Here is an 18,645-nt window from a genome sequence, read left to right as displayed (position 1 = left end):
TGGTTTTAAAGGCTGCATTACAGTAAAGTGATGTCATTTTCTGAACTTACCAGACTGTTGTAACTGTTATATGATTTGCGTTTACCCACTTAGTCATTATATCCACATTACTGATGATTATTTATCAAAAATCTCATTGTGTAAATATTTTGTGAAAACACCAATAGTCAACACTACAATATCGTAGCTGTATCGATATTGAGGTATTTGGTCATAAATATCGTGATATTTGATTTTCTCTATCGCCCAGCCCTACTTAGTAATATTGTACTAGAATTACGTGGCTGGTAAATGTTCCTGTTTGAATTTTACCCCCCCCCCCCCTTTAGAAGAAGAGGTTCCTATTGATCCTCCGAGTGCAACCACCACCACCACCATCGGCATATCTGCCACCTCCACCACTTTCACTACAGCTTTTGGTAAGAAGCGAGCGAGCGTGGCCACTACCCCAAGCACCAATCGCAAGAACAAAAAGAACAAGACCAAGGACTCGCCCAATGAACCCATCATATTACAGGATCCGCAGGTGAGCACTACTGCTTTTTGTCAATGGTATTGTTTGTCTTTGCCGATTTCATAACGTGCTTCGTAGATTTTATTCTCGAGATTAAATGTCTCTCTATCTATGCAAAAAACACAATACGATGGCGTCTGTGCACGTGTCTTCCCTCTAGGTTGCACTAGCACAGCACAAGGCTGACAAGAACAAGATCCACGGTGAGCCACGGGGTGGGGGAGGGGGAGCGACGGGCGGTAACAGCGATTCTGACCCCTTGGATAGCACCGACTGTGCCAGTGAGAGCAGCAGCAGCGGCGGCAAGAGTCAGGAGCTCAACTACCTCCCTGACCTTACCTCCTCCGCCTCCTCCTCCTCCTCTTCCTCCTCCTCGTCCTCCTCTTCAGTCCCCTCCTCAGGAGCAGCCCAAGGCCTCCTGCGCGGCCTAGAGAAGAGACACTGTCCTCAGCCGCAGGCTGACGGCAAGCTGGACAACAAGGTCACAGTCTCCATCTCAAAACCAACGCAAAAGTGAGTCCCTTATGGAGCAGTGCACATTTATCATCTAGGGAGAACAAGCTAATAACAAAATGCTATTTTATGTGTGAGCTATATGCAGTACGTTTTGTTAAATCGCAGACTTGCATTCTGACTTCAACCTCTAGCTTATTTCAGAACAGTTTCCAAGTGTCAACAACATGACAGGTAACGGTTTATATCGTCGTTATTTTGCCGGTTTTGTCACAGAGCTCTGGACATGAGCGACTCCACCTCAAACTGCTTACCCTCTCCATTCAAGACCATGGCTCTTCCCATCACCTCACCCAACAGTAAGCTCAGCCTCACAAGCCCCAAGAGAGGCCAGAAGAGAGAAGAAGGTTGGAAGGAAGTGGTCAGAAGGTCAGTTGTTTGTTTAATTTTATGTGAGAGCATTGCAACCTTTTCACAGGGTTTTGATTGACATGGCCACGTCTTACTTAATGTGCACACGTTTGTAAGATAAAACAAAACTTGTTTGGTTTGAGGGTATCAGTTAAATGGAAATGACCTTCAGTAGTGTTAACATCTGCCAGTATAGCTGCACAAATAATTAAATTTCTTTTGAAGATCAAAGAAGCTATCTGTGCCAGCCTCCGTTGTGTCTCGGATCATGGGCCGAGGTGGCTGCAACATCACAGCCATCCAGGACGTGACAGGAGCTCACATTGACGTAGACAAACAGAAGGACAAGAACGGGGAGAGGATGATCACCATAAGGTAAAAATAATGCCCTCTGGTGGACTATAAACAGCACTGCAGCTTGTGTATAACAGCTGGTTAGTTGCATAAAGCATGTCAGCCCCTTCTGGATGATGTCATTCATTCCCACTGGGCTAGTCCTACAGTGCAACAGTCCAACACTTGTTTTAAAATATGGGGACAAGTGGATTTGTAGAATTCAGGGAAGTTAAATGTTCCTATCCTCTTTACATCTCATCCTCTTTACTCTTTTTTAGCATTTAACTAGTGCAGTGCCCGTTCAAAACTGTTTGGAACGGTGGCATTGCTGCTTGCAGCTTTTTTCGAGAACTGCATATCCAAACAACTTCACACTTGACATGTCAGGACATATAGTCATGTAGCAATGCTAGAGTCTAAGTGCCATTTGAGTGCAAGAGCTGACACTAACTTTTTTTTTTAAATTGTGAATGTGTATGGAAAAACCCCAGATTTTACATAAGTCAATAGTGTGACATGACATGATTTTTTTTCCCCTGGAGCAAACAGGCACACTGTATCCGAAATGTGTGGAGCATTACCAAGACAGGAGATGGCAACGTAACGCTGTTGCATGTCCTCTAGGTGTGGCCATAAAACCACAGCAAAGCCGTCGCGCTGGCATGTTCTCAGAAATTGAATGAAGACAATGCAAAACATGAACAATTTGAGATTGGAAATGTATAACCTATCTCCAAGAAAGTTTGTGAGCCTTAGGCTTTCAATTTTTCGACAAATCACTTCTCACAAAAAAATGGTCAATTGTCTCAAAACTGTCGATAAACTCTCCAAAAAATCGTTTTCTGAGCAAATCCATAAAATCATCAGCCCTCTTAGGCCTATAAGGTTAAGAACAAATTTCACACACAAAAAAGTCACTGTCTCAACACCAGTGTTGGGGAACATAGACTCAGTTCCTCACGCAGAGCAGAGACTTCTATCAACTGTTGATCAGGCCAGCTGGCTTCCACTCGCACTGGCTGCAACCAATGAATGGGTTTCGTCAGTAGGCCTTTGCGGATGTGGTGCCTGCATCTTGGTCCGCCATTGTTATGGTGTAGACAGTAAACGTTTGCTATTGCTAGTACATGGCTCAAAGCATTTCCCGTGCATTGAGAAACTAAGGTTAGTAGACCAATGGCTTTACATACCAGCAGTGGTTCTAATAACGGCATGTGCTGCAGCCAATTGGATAAACAGTGTTTTGGTTAACTGAATGCCATTAACTATGCTGTGCAAAATACTCCAAAGTGAGGACCGAAAAAGAGACCATACTTGCACTTCATCACTAAAACTTTTTTTTGTTGTGCTCTGGTCCATCACAAAACTTTATCAGGCTGAATTAGGTCATCACTTTTGATACGTTATACTTTTTAACACAAGAACGTAGTCTGAATGAAGTGTGCTTTGTTGTTTCAGAGGAGGGACAGAGTCTACAAGGTATGCAGTCCAGCTGATCAATGCTCTAATCCAAGATCCAGCCAAAGAGCTTGAAGATCTGATCCCCCGGAATCACATCAGAGCCCCAGGCTCTAAAATGACCCCAGCTTCCTTCCCCAGTACCACAGGGCCCACCAGCGGTTCAACCACTGGGCCAAAATCCCTGAGCTCGTTGGTCTCCACAGGCGTCTCGTTCCAGCCCTCTTCATCCTCCTCTTCACCCTCCTCTCAGGCCGGGGGAAAGATTGGGAAGGGACTGTCATCAAATGTCAGACAGCCCTTCCCTGTGTCTCTGCCCTTGGCGTACGCCCACCCTCAGCTGGCTCTACTAGCTGCTCAGACCATGCACCAGATCAGACACCCTCGTCTACCCATGGCCCAGTTTGGTGGCACCTTCTCTCCCGCCGCCAGCACCTGGGGATCCTTCCCTGTGCGTCCTGTGAGTCCCGGCAGTGCTAACAGCTCCCCCAAGCACAATGGAGGAACCAACAGCACTGGAGGCCAGGCCAGAACCAACTCGACCCATAGTGAGCACAGCAACTCAGCCAGCTCAGGATCCTCAGTCACGACCACCGCCACCACCAGCGCACCTAACACATCTACAGCCTCGCCTCATACCCCTAATCCTACTCCATACAATCCCCAGCCGAGCATCCCCACTCCTTCCTCTGTCAGAAAACAGCTCTTCGCCCCTGACCCCAAGCCTGCTGGTGTCATCCCTGTGTCTGTCGCGGCTACTTCTACTAGTGGCGGCAATGCAGTACGAGGCACTGGTTCTCCTGCACATCACAGTTCCACTACAACTACCGCTAATGCCCCTCCGCAGTCAGTCGGACCTATCTCACAGCCCCCCATCCAGCTAACTAAAACAGAGTCCAGTGCTGTTGCCTCTCTTGGTAAAGAGAAGCCCTCTCTATCTTCAGAACACCAGGCTGTTTCTGTCAGCGAGAGCATCAACTCTGTGGGTTTCACTGCCCCTGCCATGGCTTTACCTCCCAAGCCAGAGCCTCGACAGCAGTTACCTCCTCCTCCCTCCTCTGTACCATCCACAGAGGCTCCGCCACCCCTCCTCAACCCACAGCCGAGCTCCCACCACCCCTCAGCACCTCCTCCTGTCCTCTCACACAATGTTGCACACCCCAACAACACTGTACCCCACTTCTCAGCCCCTGCGCCCAGAGTCTCCCATCGTATGCAGCCACCAGGGCCTTACTATTCGCTTACTGAGCAGCAGCAGCAACAACAGCAGCAGCCGCAACAACAGCAGCAGCAGCAGCAACAACAATCTGTGTTTGTGCCCTTCAATGCTCAGCAAGAACCCCCGAAGCAGACCCAAAACCAAACGTCCCAGTCGACAACTTTGCCTCCACAAGCCCAGAACCAAGCTCAAGCCCAGGCTCAAGGTTCCCTTCAGGTCTCTGCTAACCTGGGGATGATGAACGGTTCCCAGATGCAGCATGTGGCCAATGCAGGCAAGCCTCAGCAGATACCCCCCAACTTCGGTCCTGCAGGCCTCTTCAACTTCAGCAGCATCTTTGATAACAATAACCAGGTGAGTTGAAGTAACATTTATAATATAAACATTACCCTGACATCTTGTTTTACTTTTAGCTGTTCTTATCTAGCGACTTTAAATGATACAGAAGGAGTTTAAGTAGCTGAATAAACTAAACGGTCCAAATGTCATGGCTCCTGTCATGGCCTCCTTGCCGTTCCATAAGATCAATAATACCACACTCAGTAATTACAACTTTGTCTCGCCTTGCAGGTTGGAAACAATCAGGTGTGGGGTGCATGCCATCTGCCGACTCGATCAGAGCAGTCATACTCAGCCCCACCAGCCTACATGGGCCAGATGGAGAATATGATGCCCCCACCTCCTCCAGACAGCTCCAAAGCCCCTGGCTACCGCTCTGCCTCACAGAGGATGGTCAACAGCCCCATCGGTATGAATGTTTATTGTAGTATATACAAGCTCATTGTGATGTTTATTTAACTGGGTTATAGGGCTGCAACTAACGATTATTTTAATAATCGATTAATCTGTCGATTATTTTTTCGATTAATCGGATAAAAAAAACAAAAGCATTAATTTACATCAACTCAATACATACTTGTTGTTTTAGTTAATAGTTGTGTAAAGGTAAGTAACTCAAAGAGCAGATACAGACCACACACACACACACACACACACACACACACACACACACACACACTTGAAGCTTATTCATTAAATTATTACCATCATTGTAGTAAGTGCAAGTTAAGTTCATTTGTACAAGTTTGTCCAAGTGCTATAAAAGAACTTTAAAATGAAATTAAAAAGTACAACACACACACACATATATATATATATATATATATATATATATATATATATATATATGAAAATATATTGAAAAATTAATGGGCCAAAAAAGGCGAGTGAATAAAAACGTGTCTTTAGTCCTGCTTTACTACTGTTAACGAGCTAATGCTAGCTTGTCATGCTAGTCAGCTGGATAACGAGTAACCACCACACCAGCACCAGAAGAGGGACGTTACGTTCCTCACTTCAAAACGGAACAAAAGTAGGATTGTGTAGTGACTTTACCCTGCTGTTGAACTCCCTTCCTCCTCATCAAGGACTCCAACACATTTACGTTTTAGGTGCTGAATCATCACCGTGGTGCGCCCGTGCCATGCCACGTCGCTTTTGCTTATCTTGCAATTAACACGTTTTTGATTTATTTAGTGTGAATGCTCCACACCTTGGATGACTTGGGTCTGATTTCTCTGCCTCCGCCATGTGTTTCAGAACAATGTTAAGGGTCCGGTCTCTCTCCGTATTTCCTCTACCCCCGCTCTGCTCTTTTTTCTTCTTTCGCTCCACGCCGCACCGCACCGCACGGCACTCAACTCAATTGCAATCTCCGCGACTGAGTGGCGTGTCGCGCGACGCAACGAATCGATAATGAAATTCGTTGCCAACTTTTTTAATAATCGAATTTTATCGATTCGTTGTTGCAGCCCTACTGGGTTAATTACAGGAATCGGTTTTTAAGAGGAACCTAACTGAATTAACTGCATCAAAATAGGGGTTATTAACAGTAATCATATACATGTGATAAAAAAGGCAGCATAGTAAACATGTCTCAACAAAAGGCCTTGTGTTTTTTTAGTAAGGTGAATATTCCCCCCCACCCCCCAACTCTATTTATTTCAAATTTTCCCACCAAATGAGACCATGGTTAAGGTGAATTTTTGAGGTACAGTTTTCTTTCTGATGTGCTCAATAATGAGCTGTCTCTTTAATTGTCTGCACCCACAGCGTTGACCAGCTATGCCACCAGTATCACTGGCAGCCCTGTGTATCTGCACGGTCATACAGGAGTTGGCACACCCTCATTCAGCAGACAGCACTTTTCCCCTCATCCATGGAGTGCATCCACGTCAGGTAATAGGCTCACAATCTTCTTGTTTTCATTGGGATTTTCTTTTAACTTTTCTAGTTAAAATGATCAATTTAGACTTGAAAAAAACGGATCTTTTTATATTGGCGTCATTTTTTTATTTTTTTTTTCCTGCTTTTAGCAATACTTTATATACTCATATGTGTAAATCTGATTTGCCCCTAACTATTTCTTCCTGTACTGTCTCTTCTTCACCAGGTGAGTCTCCTGCCCCACCTCCATCTACGGTGTCCTCCTCTGCCCTTTCCACCTCAGCTGTGCCCCCTCCTCCCCAGCCTAAGCAAGGCAGCTCCTCGCAGCAGGACCGGAAGGTTCCCCCACCCATCGGCACAGAGCGACTGGCAAGGATCAGGCAGACGGGTTCTGTCAACCCACCTCTCCTCACCACCAGCTACACGGCATCTGTTGGACAGGGAGGCATTTGGTCATTTGGGGTCGGCAGTGCTTCGGGTAAGAACAAATGCACATTTTGATGTGGTATTTTGTTTGTCCTTTTTTGTTTGTTAGAATTAATAGAAAGCGTGAGTTAAACACAACCACATAGTTACTACTGCCAGCCCTCTGTGTGTCTTGATACAGAGGCCATGTCTGGTTGGTCCCAGCCCCTGATGAGCAGCCACATGATGCACCCTCAGCTGCAGGCAGAGCAGTCAGCCTTCTCTCAGCACCAGCCCATGGAGCAGGATGACACAGGCATTGCAAACCCTGCTAACAACTACCACCAGCATCAGCATTTGCCCAACAGTTACATGGACTTCCCAAAGGTAACACAAAGCCATAGCTCTGCAGATTATTTTATCCCCCGTTCCTCATTTGTACACATCTTTTAACAATTACATGTTGTTGCCTGTTCAGGGGATGCCTATGTCAATGTATGGAGGAACTATGCTGCCCCCTCATCCTCCCATGGCAGAGGGGCCAGGGGGACCGATGTACAATGGTTTGCACGCTAGTGACCCTGCATGGAGCCCAATTATCAAAGTGGTCCCAAACAATGCAGATAACTCTGACCCACAACAGCAGGTAATGTCCTTTTGTATTATACCCATGCTGTCTAATCATATGCTTGGAGTTAAACTGTCAGGCTTGCATTTCTGCCATTAGTGAGATACATAGAATATAATATTGACTACAGTCGTTCTAACATTTACCCCTTATTGGTGTCTCTCCCCTCAGGTGTGGCCTGGTACTTGGGCACCTCATGTGGGCAATGTGCACCTGAACCACGTCAACTAGACAGCGTCCACAGCAATCAAACGCACACAGCATGACCCACAGCGCAAACATCAAATACCAACTGACAAATATGACCGAATAAGACAACGAAAAAAGAAAAATGTACAACTTGTTAACTTTAGTAGTGACCTGAGAGTGCAGAGCAGAGGTTGAAGAATTGGAAGTTCTCTTGACGCCATTCTTTGATGTGCCTATCTCAAACATAAAGAGGAAATTGGGCGAGAGCTGTTATCAGTCTCCCGATGATGCAAACAAACATGCGCAATCACCTGTTCAACAGGATCCATTCTCTGCGTAGTTTAGCGATTTTGACTTAAACCCGCATACACCGTTCTTGGGCTGCAGGGGGCTCAACATGAAGTAGCTATTTAAACTTGGCCCAGAACTAGATGATTACCTAAAGAGAGAGAAATCAGAACCTTTTAGAGTGGTAAATACATGTATAATTGTTTACATACTAAAAAGGGTTAAAATGAGAGTAAATTTCATGTCGTATAGTGGCTCTACTTTATGTAGCCTGTATTAATGTGAAATATTTACCTTAATATTCAATAAAAAGATTGAAAAATATATTTGTGTGTTTTTATAAAACATTCTCTACCCTTTCATGTTTTGACTTCAACTGACATCAAGACTTGGTACACATTTCATCTAATGAGTAATGTCATTTTTGGCTTTTTTGACAGTCCTCTTTACAGCTGGAGTCATTGTGCAGTCTTGAGAGCTGCCTTTTATTTATGCAAAATTGGCCTTAAAGAACCATCAGATTATTTATTTATTTATTTATTTATTTATTTATTTATATAGATATAGATAGATATAGATATAGATAGATAGATATATATATATAGATATATAGATATATACATATAGATATATAGATATATACATATAGATATAGATATAGATATATAGATATAGATATAGATATATAGATAGATATATATATATATATATAGAGATAGATAGATAGATATATAGATATATAGATATATATAGAGATATATATAGATATATAGAGATATATATAGATATATATAGATATATAGAGATATATATCTATATATATATATAGATATAGATATATAGAGAGATATAGAGATAAGAGAGATATATAGATAGATATATAGATATATAGATAGAGAGATATAGAGATAAGAGAGATATATAGATATATATATATATATATATATATAGATAGAGAGATATAGAGATAAGAGAGATATATAGATAGATATATATATATATATAGATATATAGATAGAGATATAGATAGATATCTATCGATATCTATCTATATCGATATCTATCTATCGATATCTATATCGATATCTATCTATCGAGAGAGAGAGAGAGAGAGAGATGTAGGACATCCTAGGACATCCTAGGACACCATAGATTACAGTGCCTTAGTTAAATCGTACTACTACCTCTGTCACTGAAGGACTGGCACTAGAAAATAAATGCCAATTGACCAGTGGATAGTAGGGCTAGGTCATATTCTGAATGTAATGGTTAGTTCTTACTTTTGGAACAACAGTTGCTAATAAGGAGTCACGATTTATGCTATATTGAAGATATTACATGGGATTTGGGAATTGGTAGATCCCCATGCTCTTTCATTGATGTTGGACACAATTGTTCATACTATAGAGAAGTGCACTTTGATGAACATTGACATTTTAAAATTTATTTAGTTTTTTATATATTGTGTGCAGTGCACAATGCATACATAGAAGACGCCAGGAGATGCCGCTGACCATGTTTTCATTCATGACGTTTAAAATATCAGGACTTTTATTGTGAAGTCTGAGAGCAAATGTAACCGGAAGTCTAGTTCCGCAGGCAGCTCATCAATGGTTTGGAGGTAGACATGGCGGCAGCTACAGCACCAGCGGTCCCTGAGCAAACACCTAAATCATCGCCACCGGCACTCGTGCCGTTTAACTTTTCTGAGCCCCCGATTATCGAAGGCTTCAACCCTTTGCCGAGAGTCAAAGATGAGACCTTCAAAGAAAAATTGATTAGAAAAACAAAGGAGAACCCTTTCGTCCCAATAGGTGAGTTATACAAGGTTGTAACACTAGCAAAGTTACACAAGTGCAGCACCGAGGCAGTAAAGCTCGTCCTTTATTCTAAAGTGTGGTCAAATTAATGATATCTAATTCTACGTTAGCATTGGAAGCTCAACCAAACTCAACTGCAATAGAAACTACGTAACGTTATATGCTAAAATCTGAGATAAGGAGCTGACGTTAACCTACTGTTAGTCACTTCTCAGAACATGTCATTTGAGCCTCTCGTTAATGAATGACTTGCTGCTTATATTTTTAATTGAAGGCGTGTCAACAATGTTTCTGCGTAGTTCGACCCTTAATTTCAAAAAGTGAGGAGCCGAGGTGCCCTTGGATTTTATTTTCAAGGTTTAGGTAACCCGAACCACAAAACACGTCTTTTCTTTTTCTATGATTATGCACTGTCTGTTTCAATAACGAGGTTAGACGATACCTTCCTCCTTTTGTAATGTATACAGTATTTCTAAATAGTCTCCAAACTGCTGACAGTGAAGTCTGTGGATAAATATACGATTGCGTTTCACAAACTTTCACCCCCAAAAAATCCATAGTTCTCCATTGTGTTGTATGTAGGATATCTAAAATATCATCAGAAACCACTATCTGCATGGCTAGACTAGGGTAATTTTGGGTGAACTTACCTTCAATGTTGGGACTTGACCGCTATTAATGCGTCTTCGTGGTATCCTTTATCTCGACCATGATAGGGAACAAGTGTCTCGATATACCTATAACAGTATCTGGTCACCACCAAGTTGTGATTTGCTTTGTGTTCTCCAGGTTGTTTGGGAACAGCAGGAGCGCTGATTTATGGCCTCCGTGCCTTCAATCAAGGGAAAACCAGGCAGTCCCAGCTGTTGATGAGGGGACGTATCTTTGCTCAAGGCTTCACTGTAGTTGCCATTATTGTTGGTGTCTTTACCACAGCTGTGAAATCCAAGTAATGAAGACGGACCAATCCCACACCTCTGCCACCGCCTATTCAACTCGGAATCAGAACCAGATCCAACATGGAAGTGAACTGATTTTACTGTTTGAATGAACTGAATAATGCATTCATGTTTCAAGCATTGTTCAGATATTTAGTTAATGCCAACACTATTTATTGTTTGAAAACTAAATTGCTCATGGTGATAAAATTTTAAGCTTCAGGCTAGCACTATGGAACAACAAAGTATAACCGGCTCCGTACCAGACCAGCAAGCTGGATTTGACCTTTATTGCGCTATAATAACACTGAAGCAAAAAACGCTGATAAATAATAAATTATATGCTTCTTGTGCTTTAAGGTTATATTTCAAATGTTCCCATGTATTGTCACTGAATAATCAATATAACACCTGATTATACATTTTCATTTGAAGCTGGTGTCCTGTTTGTATTTGAGATAAAGCACCACACTCACACCTGTATTCAGGTGACATCTACTCCATATACAGCCTTTATTTAACAGGTGATTTAAACAAGATGGAACATATTAGGGAAATTCATTGTGAACATAGTTTTTATATTAATGGGCTGGGTGAGTTGATCTAAATGGAAGGAGGCTTTTAGACAAGACAGGCCCAGTCTCAATGTCCACCATAACACTCAACAGACTTAATTTCACTTAAACCCTTCAGTAGCAGAGCTCCACATGTATTAGGAATGTGACAGCGCTTTGTAAAATCACTTTACCTATGCTGAGGCATGGTGGCTCTGCACCGCAAACTTGTTCTTGCTTCTCAGACTTCCCATGTCTGTTTTAACATTTGAATTTTTAAAATTGTGGGTAAATCCCTCAAATTCCAATTTCACAGTAGCAGCCTTCAGCAATGTGCGTCTGCGAGTATCTAAGGATGGGCGTTTGTACCGGGCCACACATCATTTTAACTCCTCACACATAAACTGGACAAACTGGGATTCAAGTGATTATGCCCGGGGCATTAAGATGGCCACATTCTTTGCTGGAAAATATGTAAGGACAAATTAATTCCGGTGATCATACTCCACTGTTTTTTATTTTCCAGTTCCCCTTTAACATTCACTTGTTTCAGTATTCCTTATGTCCGAATAGGCAACATGTGAAACAATGTGCAGACATTACTGTTGAAACTGACACCTTATTGATTAGTTTAAAAAAAAAAAAAAAAAAAATCTAAAAAACATAATGGTGCATAAAACTTCTGATGAGAAAATAGAGAAATTAAAAATCGCACAAATCGTTAATCATGTGAACTCTGAAAATTTAGATCTTTGGTTGTGACTTTTTTTTTTTCTACCTTGCCTAATTAAAGAGGAAATCCATCTGGCTAAATACTCAAACTGGAGTAAGAGCTACATCAAAAAGGCCACAAGCTTATGCATTTTGAAAGAGAAAAATATGCTAGCTAAGTTAAATATGGTAATCAGGAAACATAGTACAACGAATGTGAAAAAAGACTGTTGATCATTTTACATTGATGAGAGGCATAAGTGGTTACAATCTAATACGCAATAGTGCTCGAGTGTTTGACATCGACCAAAATGCAAATTTATAAAAACAACCCAAAATTGTGCATCCAAAATATTGGCAGAGGCATGCAAGAAAACTGACCTAATAATTTATAAGTTAAAAGGGGAAGGGAATCGTTTAAAACACAGTAACAATATTTTCTTAAGTATAGCAGTGATAAAACTGACCAGCCAAAGGGTGTCGTAACAATAGAGTAGTCCATCTTCTCACAAGAGAGTGGGGTTAAGTATGTTATTATTATAAATATAATCATCATCAAGAAAGGCGGGAAGTTTTCAAAGGTTATAAACAAATCAGGAATTTTATGGAAAAGGGCATACAAACTCTTCTGATGCAATGTGAGGTTAAAACTGAAAAGGCAATGTTCTCTAGAACAAAATTCTCCCTGCGACCTCCTCTAGCGAACTAGAGGTGTCTGTTTGAGGGAGATGAGGACCGAACGCATTCGAGAAACATCCTTTGCCTGTTTGTTGGTTTTCGGGTTGAAGTCACAGAGACGGGCTACTCTCTCCCATTCGGATCCTGGACTGTCGCCATTGCTCTCAGCCAGGAAAGCCTCCTCCGATGCTCTGCGGGTAGGAGGGAGACCAGAGGAAGATATGAATGAGTTGCAATATTAGAGGGACTTCCCAACAGTTCCCATAACAGCAAACCCATCTGACCCAAGCATGGTGCTCAACCACAAAGTTCAATCACATGAACAGCACCATGCACAAGGTACACAATAACTTCATGCCTTTCTTTATACCAATCATACACTTTGTAACAACTTATGGCCTATGTAACAATCAAATTAAACTGTAAGAAATTCCAAATTAGGCCTTCAAAAACAGACAGGTAATTTATTGCTTTGGCATGCATCAGGTGAAAATCAACTAGTAATTCCTGGGGTAGGGCATACAACATTAAAAAGCATAAGAATTCTAAACCTACACAAAGCCCATAACATCAGAGTTAGGCTGTTTGTAGAAAGCCTTGTCAGCAATCCTAGTATGCAGGCAAGGCCAAGAAAGCAGGAAAAATAAGGAGAAAGGAGAACAGTTTCAGTGTCAAACAACAAGCAGAGACAAATTAGGGCCAGCATTAGAAGGATTATGTAAGCAACTGAGAAACGGCTCTAATGAGGTGGAAATAAAAGGTTTAAAAAATGGACTAATGAATACAATCTTTCCGTCTACTGTACACTGTTTCTAATAAACAAGCTTTGGAATGGCGAAGCATTTCAGGCAACTACAGACTGCTTTGGTGCTAGGCTGTGGCGTGGATAAAAACTGTGACATTTGCTCCCTGTTGTTTGCATTCCTTCTAGCTAGCCAGCTTCCTGTTTTGTTTTCCAGGCACTCTAACTGGACACACAGCTTTAGACTAATATCTCATCAGAGGATTGTCTCTCAGCACTTTCACAGACACAGGGGGGAGAAACTGGCCAAAACTAGAGCCACAGATGCAGAGTGATACCGTGCCAGACTTGGACAGAGTCTGTTGGAAAGTGTGAGAAAAGAACGGGGTTAGCTTGGTCAAGAAAAGGAAAGGCTGCAATGTTTTTGTAAGTATAACATACATCACTGACTGCAACCAGACTACAATAACCATTTTTAAGTAGTAGACAGACGTTACACAGGGTTGATGCTAGAATAAATGGTCTGAAGAGACAGGCGAAGGCATGACCTGCCCCACTCTGCCCCTGATTGGCATACCCTGATATTCTTCCCCTAACTTAACCAATTTCACTCCACAACCAACCAATTACCAATCAGTCCACCCCTTTCGGACCATCCGTCCTAGCATCAAACAATGTGATCGAGTCTTGTTAATATAGTGTTCCTGTCGCCACACATTGCATCTGACTTGACATATACAGTAAAAACTAAATTTTGAATGATTTCTACTGAGAAGAACAATTACAATCTGCAAAATACAACACTTGAGCTGTTAATCGGAATAGAATGTGTTGAGCATAGTGACTACGGCATCTCACATCATATTGATAAACCAACTGTTACTTCTCTGCACATTAACAGAGGACATAGACACTAACCTGTTGTTGGCCTTGTTCTTCTCCATCTGCTCATTCTGGTGTACGTGCCAGTCCTCCAGCTCCTTTTTGGCTTTCTCTCTCCACTCTGCCTCTGCTGCCTTTGATGCTGAGTCTTGTTAGGGAGCAACAGTAGATAACAACACAGTCAGAGAGTCCTCAAAAGAGGAAAAATAGAGGAAAAGAACTGATCATTTGTCTTAAAAGGTCAACAGAAAAAATATGCCAAACAAAATGAGAAAACCACAGTGGACTAACAGTTGCAAAGTAGGAAGTGCATTACACAGTATTATTAATTAATAATTTGTTCACCTAATGCTTCAAGGCGTGTCTTCTGCTCCTCTCTCCACTTGCGTAAACTCTCCGGCTCTTGCCTCTGAATATCCACCTGGGCGATGGCTGCATAGTTGTCTGTTGGGCCATTGGACTCCTTTTGGAGGACATTAAATATTTACATTAACAACTAACGTAAGCTATTTGATCCAAATACCGGGTAGATGGTAAATCCATTACATCATAACGTACCATACAGGAATGCCAATACAAACAATAAAGGGAAAGTACATGAAATTATTTGATGGTGTTCAGAATCAAACTCAACCACACATAGGCCTACAACGAGATAGACTTCGGTTATAATATAATATCTCACCTGAAACATATCCCCATTCACTGTAGCAGGCTCCTCACCGAAACCGTCTAACATTGTTACAAGAAAACAAAGTTTATTGTTAGAATGGACTACTTGGAGTTTTCCAGTTAGCTAGCTAGCTAAGTTTCCCTTACTTCCTTATCAACTTATGTTCGCTACTACGGCAGTGTCACATTGTTCTTAGGATAAACCTTTACGTTACAGTTACGACCTCAGAAATGCAGCAGCACCCGTTTGGGTACTTATCGCTTCAGCTTTGACAGTTAACAGGACAGGTTTTTCCGGTGTATACAGTTAGCTAGAGAACATTATTAAGCTCAGTTACTACTTGCTAGCTATATAACGTTAACGTTAATATACTTGCTTGGTCGTAATCAGTGCTAGTAAAATGCTAGCAACATAGCGTTAGTTTAACATATCTAACGTCAGGAGGACGTGCTGTGAAATTACTAACGTAACGTTGTCGGTGTGTAGCTAGCTTTAGTTAGCTCGTTAGCTTGACATTAGCTCAGTCTCAAACTTGCCATAGTTGGCCACCGGCTCCGGCTGAGACTGCTGTACGACCTCCGCTTCTTCCAGAGCCCCAAACCCTTCGCCGTCGTTCTCTATCCCCGCTATCTCACTCTCCTGCTGAGCCAGGAAGGCTGCGGCTGGGTCCTCTTCAGTCGTATGTGCACCGTTGTCAGCCATCTTTCACAAAAATGTTTACAAGTTTAACTGAGCTTGGTAGGTTTAGCTAGCTAGCTAACGTCAAAAGACCCTAAAATAGGCCACCAGTTTTGCAACGTTTATACAAACAACTTCAATATTTTACTCGATTATCAGCTATTCCAAGTAGACTACTGCATGCAATATGGCAAACAATTAATTAAATCGTCTGTAACAAACAATCTAAGCTTCGACTTAAGGCCCTCACTGATGATTCATGATTTCTTCACTTGTTCAGCTACTGTGATGATGATGATGATGATGATGGAGCAGGGCAGCACCCTGAGGGTACCATTTCCTTTTTGTTGTAGTTTGTCTCCATCTGCTGGCCATCTGCTGCATCTCTTTAGTCACTAGTTCACCCACCAGGCCTTGAGATTCATTTGATCAAAAGCTAAAACTACAGTATCAGTGATGTATTAAACGTTGCTGTTATACCAATAATAAGGATAAGTATTATACATTCCATACACAACATGTAACTCAGCAGGACATTTTAACAACAGTTACAATATTTAAAAACAGTTGTATTATACAGTTGCACTCTACATCCCACTCCATGTGTACTTGTCTTGATATTATGTCTTATTTGTATTTTTGTATTTTTGTATATTATGTTGATATGTGCCAATATGTATATTGTTGTCTCTATTGTACAGTATGTGTCTATATTACTATTTGACCAAAGTCAAATTCCTTGTGTATGTAAGTATACTTGGCCAATAAATCTGATTCTGATTCTGATTCTACTTGTTAAAATACCACAGAACACTGTGGAGATCTGTTCTCTTAATACATCCATGGTGGAGATAGGTCTGGCAATGTGAGACCACACATATATCAACACCTTACATTTGTGTTTATATATATATATATATATATATATATATATATACACATATATAGGCCTAATTAGTTATTGTCTGTTGTCTGAGAAATAATGTGTGCCAATGTTGTCAATAAAAATAAAGTATAGTTCTAATGTGATAGGGAAATAGAGGACAAACAAGACATTGTACATCTATAGCCTATCTAGCAACAGTATTGAAGAAGTATACATCCATTACCTAAATAAAAATAGCAACAACACAGTGTAAAAATACTCCATTACAAATTAAAGTCTAGCCTTACATTTGTGTACCTCAGTAAAATAAGTACTTTTTAGTATGTTTAGAGGGTAGTGTCAGATTAGCTTAATCTAAGTATCAAAAGCAACTGTACTGCATAATGGCTCCTTGCAGAAGACACTTCTTTTTACAACTTGGCATTTTCAAGTTGTTCCTACCAATGGCCTATGCCTGTTCTAAATGCTCTATTTATTATTATCAAAACCATTTGTTATAATTTAAACCCTTTATAAAATATGCCTTTTTCAGAAAGTGGTACCCAGTATTTGTGCAGTGTAGCTGGTCGAGGTGAGGTGGAGCTATCTTGTATTATTTATTATGCATCACATTTTTTAAAGCTCAATATGTTCTGTATTAAAGTAACAGTAACTGTAGCTGTCAGATAAATGCAGTACATTAAAACAAACAGACGAGATATGTAAATAAGACGAGAAACGTTTTTTCCCTTTAGAGGTAAAGTTAAACATTTCTCATCGATGATAGTAGGCCTAGTTGGTTGTGGCCAGTGGTGGAATTTACTCAAGTATACTTAAGTACAATTTTGAGTTACTTGAGTGTTTCCATTTTATGCTACTTTATACTTCTACTTTACTACATTTCAGAGGGAAATAATTTACTTTTTACTTCACCACATTTATTTGACAACTTTAGTATAGTCACTTTACAGATTGCAGACTAATGATAATAAATACAAAATATAAATCGACAAATAAATTCCAATACATTATTAAAGGTTAAGCTACCCAGCAGTAGGCTATAACCAGTCATTAAAATTAGCTCCCCCTTTAGCTTTAGCAGCTACAAACAATCTGCATAATGAGTAGTCTACCTTTACTTTTGGTACTTTTTTATGTTAATATATATATATTTTTTACTTTTACTTGAGTAAAGTTTTGAATGCAAGACTTTTACTTATTACAAACAACGTATTTGACACTGTAGTATTGCTACTTTTACTCAAGTAAAAGCTCTGAATACTTTTTTTCACCATTGCCCGTGGACACTTAGCTAATATTATAAACACATTTAACAGCCGCTCTTTTGATTGGCTATCACGCCTATGTTAAGAGAACTGATGGTTTTCTGTTAAAAAAAAACTTGATTTATTGACTGTATTTGACTTTTTCAAAATAAATGTTTTTTAAAGTGGCATTAAAAGTCATTATAATTTATTAGCTCGGCCTCCTTTGGTTTACAGCCCGAGTAGGATGTGGTATGAAATGAAGCAGCGGCCCATGTGACTTGTGACGTATATTATCCGAGTCCTACTAAAAGATTTTGAGGGATGATCCTGCTGCTCACCAAAGGGATCCACGGTGGCTTCTTGACGTCCGCTTTAAGGAAGTCCGAAAGTTAGCCTACTTACCGATTGACTTTTTTATCCAGTAGACTCACTCGTGATGTCTGGAGGACACAGCGAGGGACAAGAGGTAAGCTTATTCTTTGTCCAAACATTTGAATGCATTCCTTCGTGTGTGGAGTAACTTTTTAAAGCGAACTTTTTCACAGTCTAAGTCATTGTATGGGCTGCGTTGTGCTCCTAACTGTGCAGTTTATAGTTTCGGCTGGCTGCTCTGAACCACCGTCCGTCTGTAGAGGTGCAAACTAACTAGCCAGTTTTCGTGTCCCTTCCTGCAGCTTCTATTGTGAATGTAAAGGTTATATTCCAAGGT

At 41.0% G+C, this 18,645-nt stretch overlaps 4 protein-coding genes across 14 annotated transcripts in view; 3 read left to right on the top strand and 1 right to left on the bottom strand.

Annotated features, from left to right (window-relative positions):
• ankhd1 (ankyrin repeat and KH domain containing 1) overlaps positions 1-8,451 on the top strand; it is a 30,350-nt gene extending 21,899 nt beyond the window's left edge. For 6 of the 7 annotated variants that reach the window (XM_031319604.2, XM_031319603.2, XM_031319602.2 and 3 more), the window contains exons 29-39: positions 330-526; positions 675-1,027; positions 1,244-1,396; positions 1,604-1,753; positions 3,173-4,745; positions 4,962-5,139; positions 6,504-6,629; positions 6,844-7,095; positions 7,225-7,409; positions 7,501-7,668; positions 7,822-8,017. In XM_031319604.2, coding sequence (XP_031175464.1) covers positions 330-526; positions 675-1,027; positions 1,244-1,396; positions 1,604-1,753; positions 3,173-4,745; positions 4,962-5,139; positions 6,504-6,629; positions 6,844-7,095; positions 7,225-7,409; positions 7,501-7,668; positions 7,822-7,881 — 3,395 coding nt within the window. In that variant the 3' untranslated portion in view covers positions 7,882-8,017. Of the gene's footprint in view, positions 1-329; positions 527-674; positions 1,028-1,243; positions 1,397-1,603; positions 1,754-3,172; positions 4,746-4,961; positions 5,140-6,503; positions 6,630-6,843; positions 7,096-7,224; positions 7,410-7,500; positions 7,669-7,821 lie in introns of all 7 variants that reach the window. The other variant, XM_031319597.2, reaches the window with a different exon arrangement.
• Positions 8,452-9,683: 1,232 nt separating this feature from the next.
• Positions 9,684-11,319, top strand: higd2a (HIG1 hypoxia inducible domain family, member 2A). The gene is made up of 2 exons (XM_031319609.2): positions 9,684-9,941; positions 10,737-11,319. Exons 1-2 carry the CDS (start codon positions 9,755-9,757, stop codon positions 10,898-10,900), a joined length of 351 nt encoding a protein of 116 aa, XP_031175469.1. The 5' UTR covers positions 9,684-9,754; the 3' UTR covers positions 10,901-11,319.
• A 618-nt stretch (positions 11,320-11,937) lies between these two features.
• cltb (clathrin, light chain B) lies at positions 11,938-16,112 on the bottom strand. 4 transcript variants are annotated; one of them, XM_031319605.2, is made up of 7 exons: positions 15,662-16,112; positions 15,138-15,184; positions 14,798-14,915; positions 14,489-14,600; positions 13,909-13,929; positions 13,384-13,437; positions 12,210-13,019 (listed from the first exon to the last, which is right to left on the bottom strand). In XM_031319605.2, the coding sequence occupies exons 1-7, from the start codon at positions 15,825-15,827 to the stop codon at positions 12,848-12,850; spliced, it is 690 nt and encodes a 229-aa protein (XP_031175465.1). In that variant the 5' UTR covers positions 15,828-16,112; the 3' UTR covers positions 12,210-12,847. The 4 variants fall into 4 exon arrangements, with proteins under 4 accessions (XP_031175468.1, XP_031175465.1, XP_031175467.1 ...); XM_031319607.2 differs by lacking the exon at positions 13,384-13,437 and having other exon boundaries at positions 15,662-16,111; XM_031319606.2 differs by lacking the exon at positions 13,909-13,929 and having other exon boundaries at positions 15,662-16,111.
• A 2,045-nt stretch (positions 16,113-18,157) lies between these two features.
• Positions 18,158-18,645, top strand: part of pdlim7 (PDZ and LIM domain 7) — a 33,823-nt gene continuing 33,335 nt past the window's right edge. For both annotated transcript variants that reach the window (XM_031319333.2, XM_031319331.2), the window contains exon 1: positions 18,158-18,402. In XM_031319333.2, the coding sequence (XP_031175193.1) occupies positions 18,373-18,402 (30 nt within the window). In that variant the 5' untranslated portion in view covers positions 18,158-18,372. The remainder of the gene's footprint in view (positions 18,403-18,645) is intronic.

The sequence above is a fragment of the Sander lucioperca genome, chromosome 1 (assembly GCF_008315115.2).
Source record: "Sander lucioperca isolate FBNREF2018 chromosome 1, SLUC_FBN_1.2, whole genome shotgun sequence".
NCBI classification, from domain to species: Eukaryota; Metazoa; Chordata; class Actinopteri; order Perciformes; family Percidae; genus Sander; species Sander lucioperca.
Note: the sequence above shows the minus strand (reverse complement) of the source record. Positions and strands in the feature narration are given on the sequence as shown.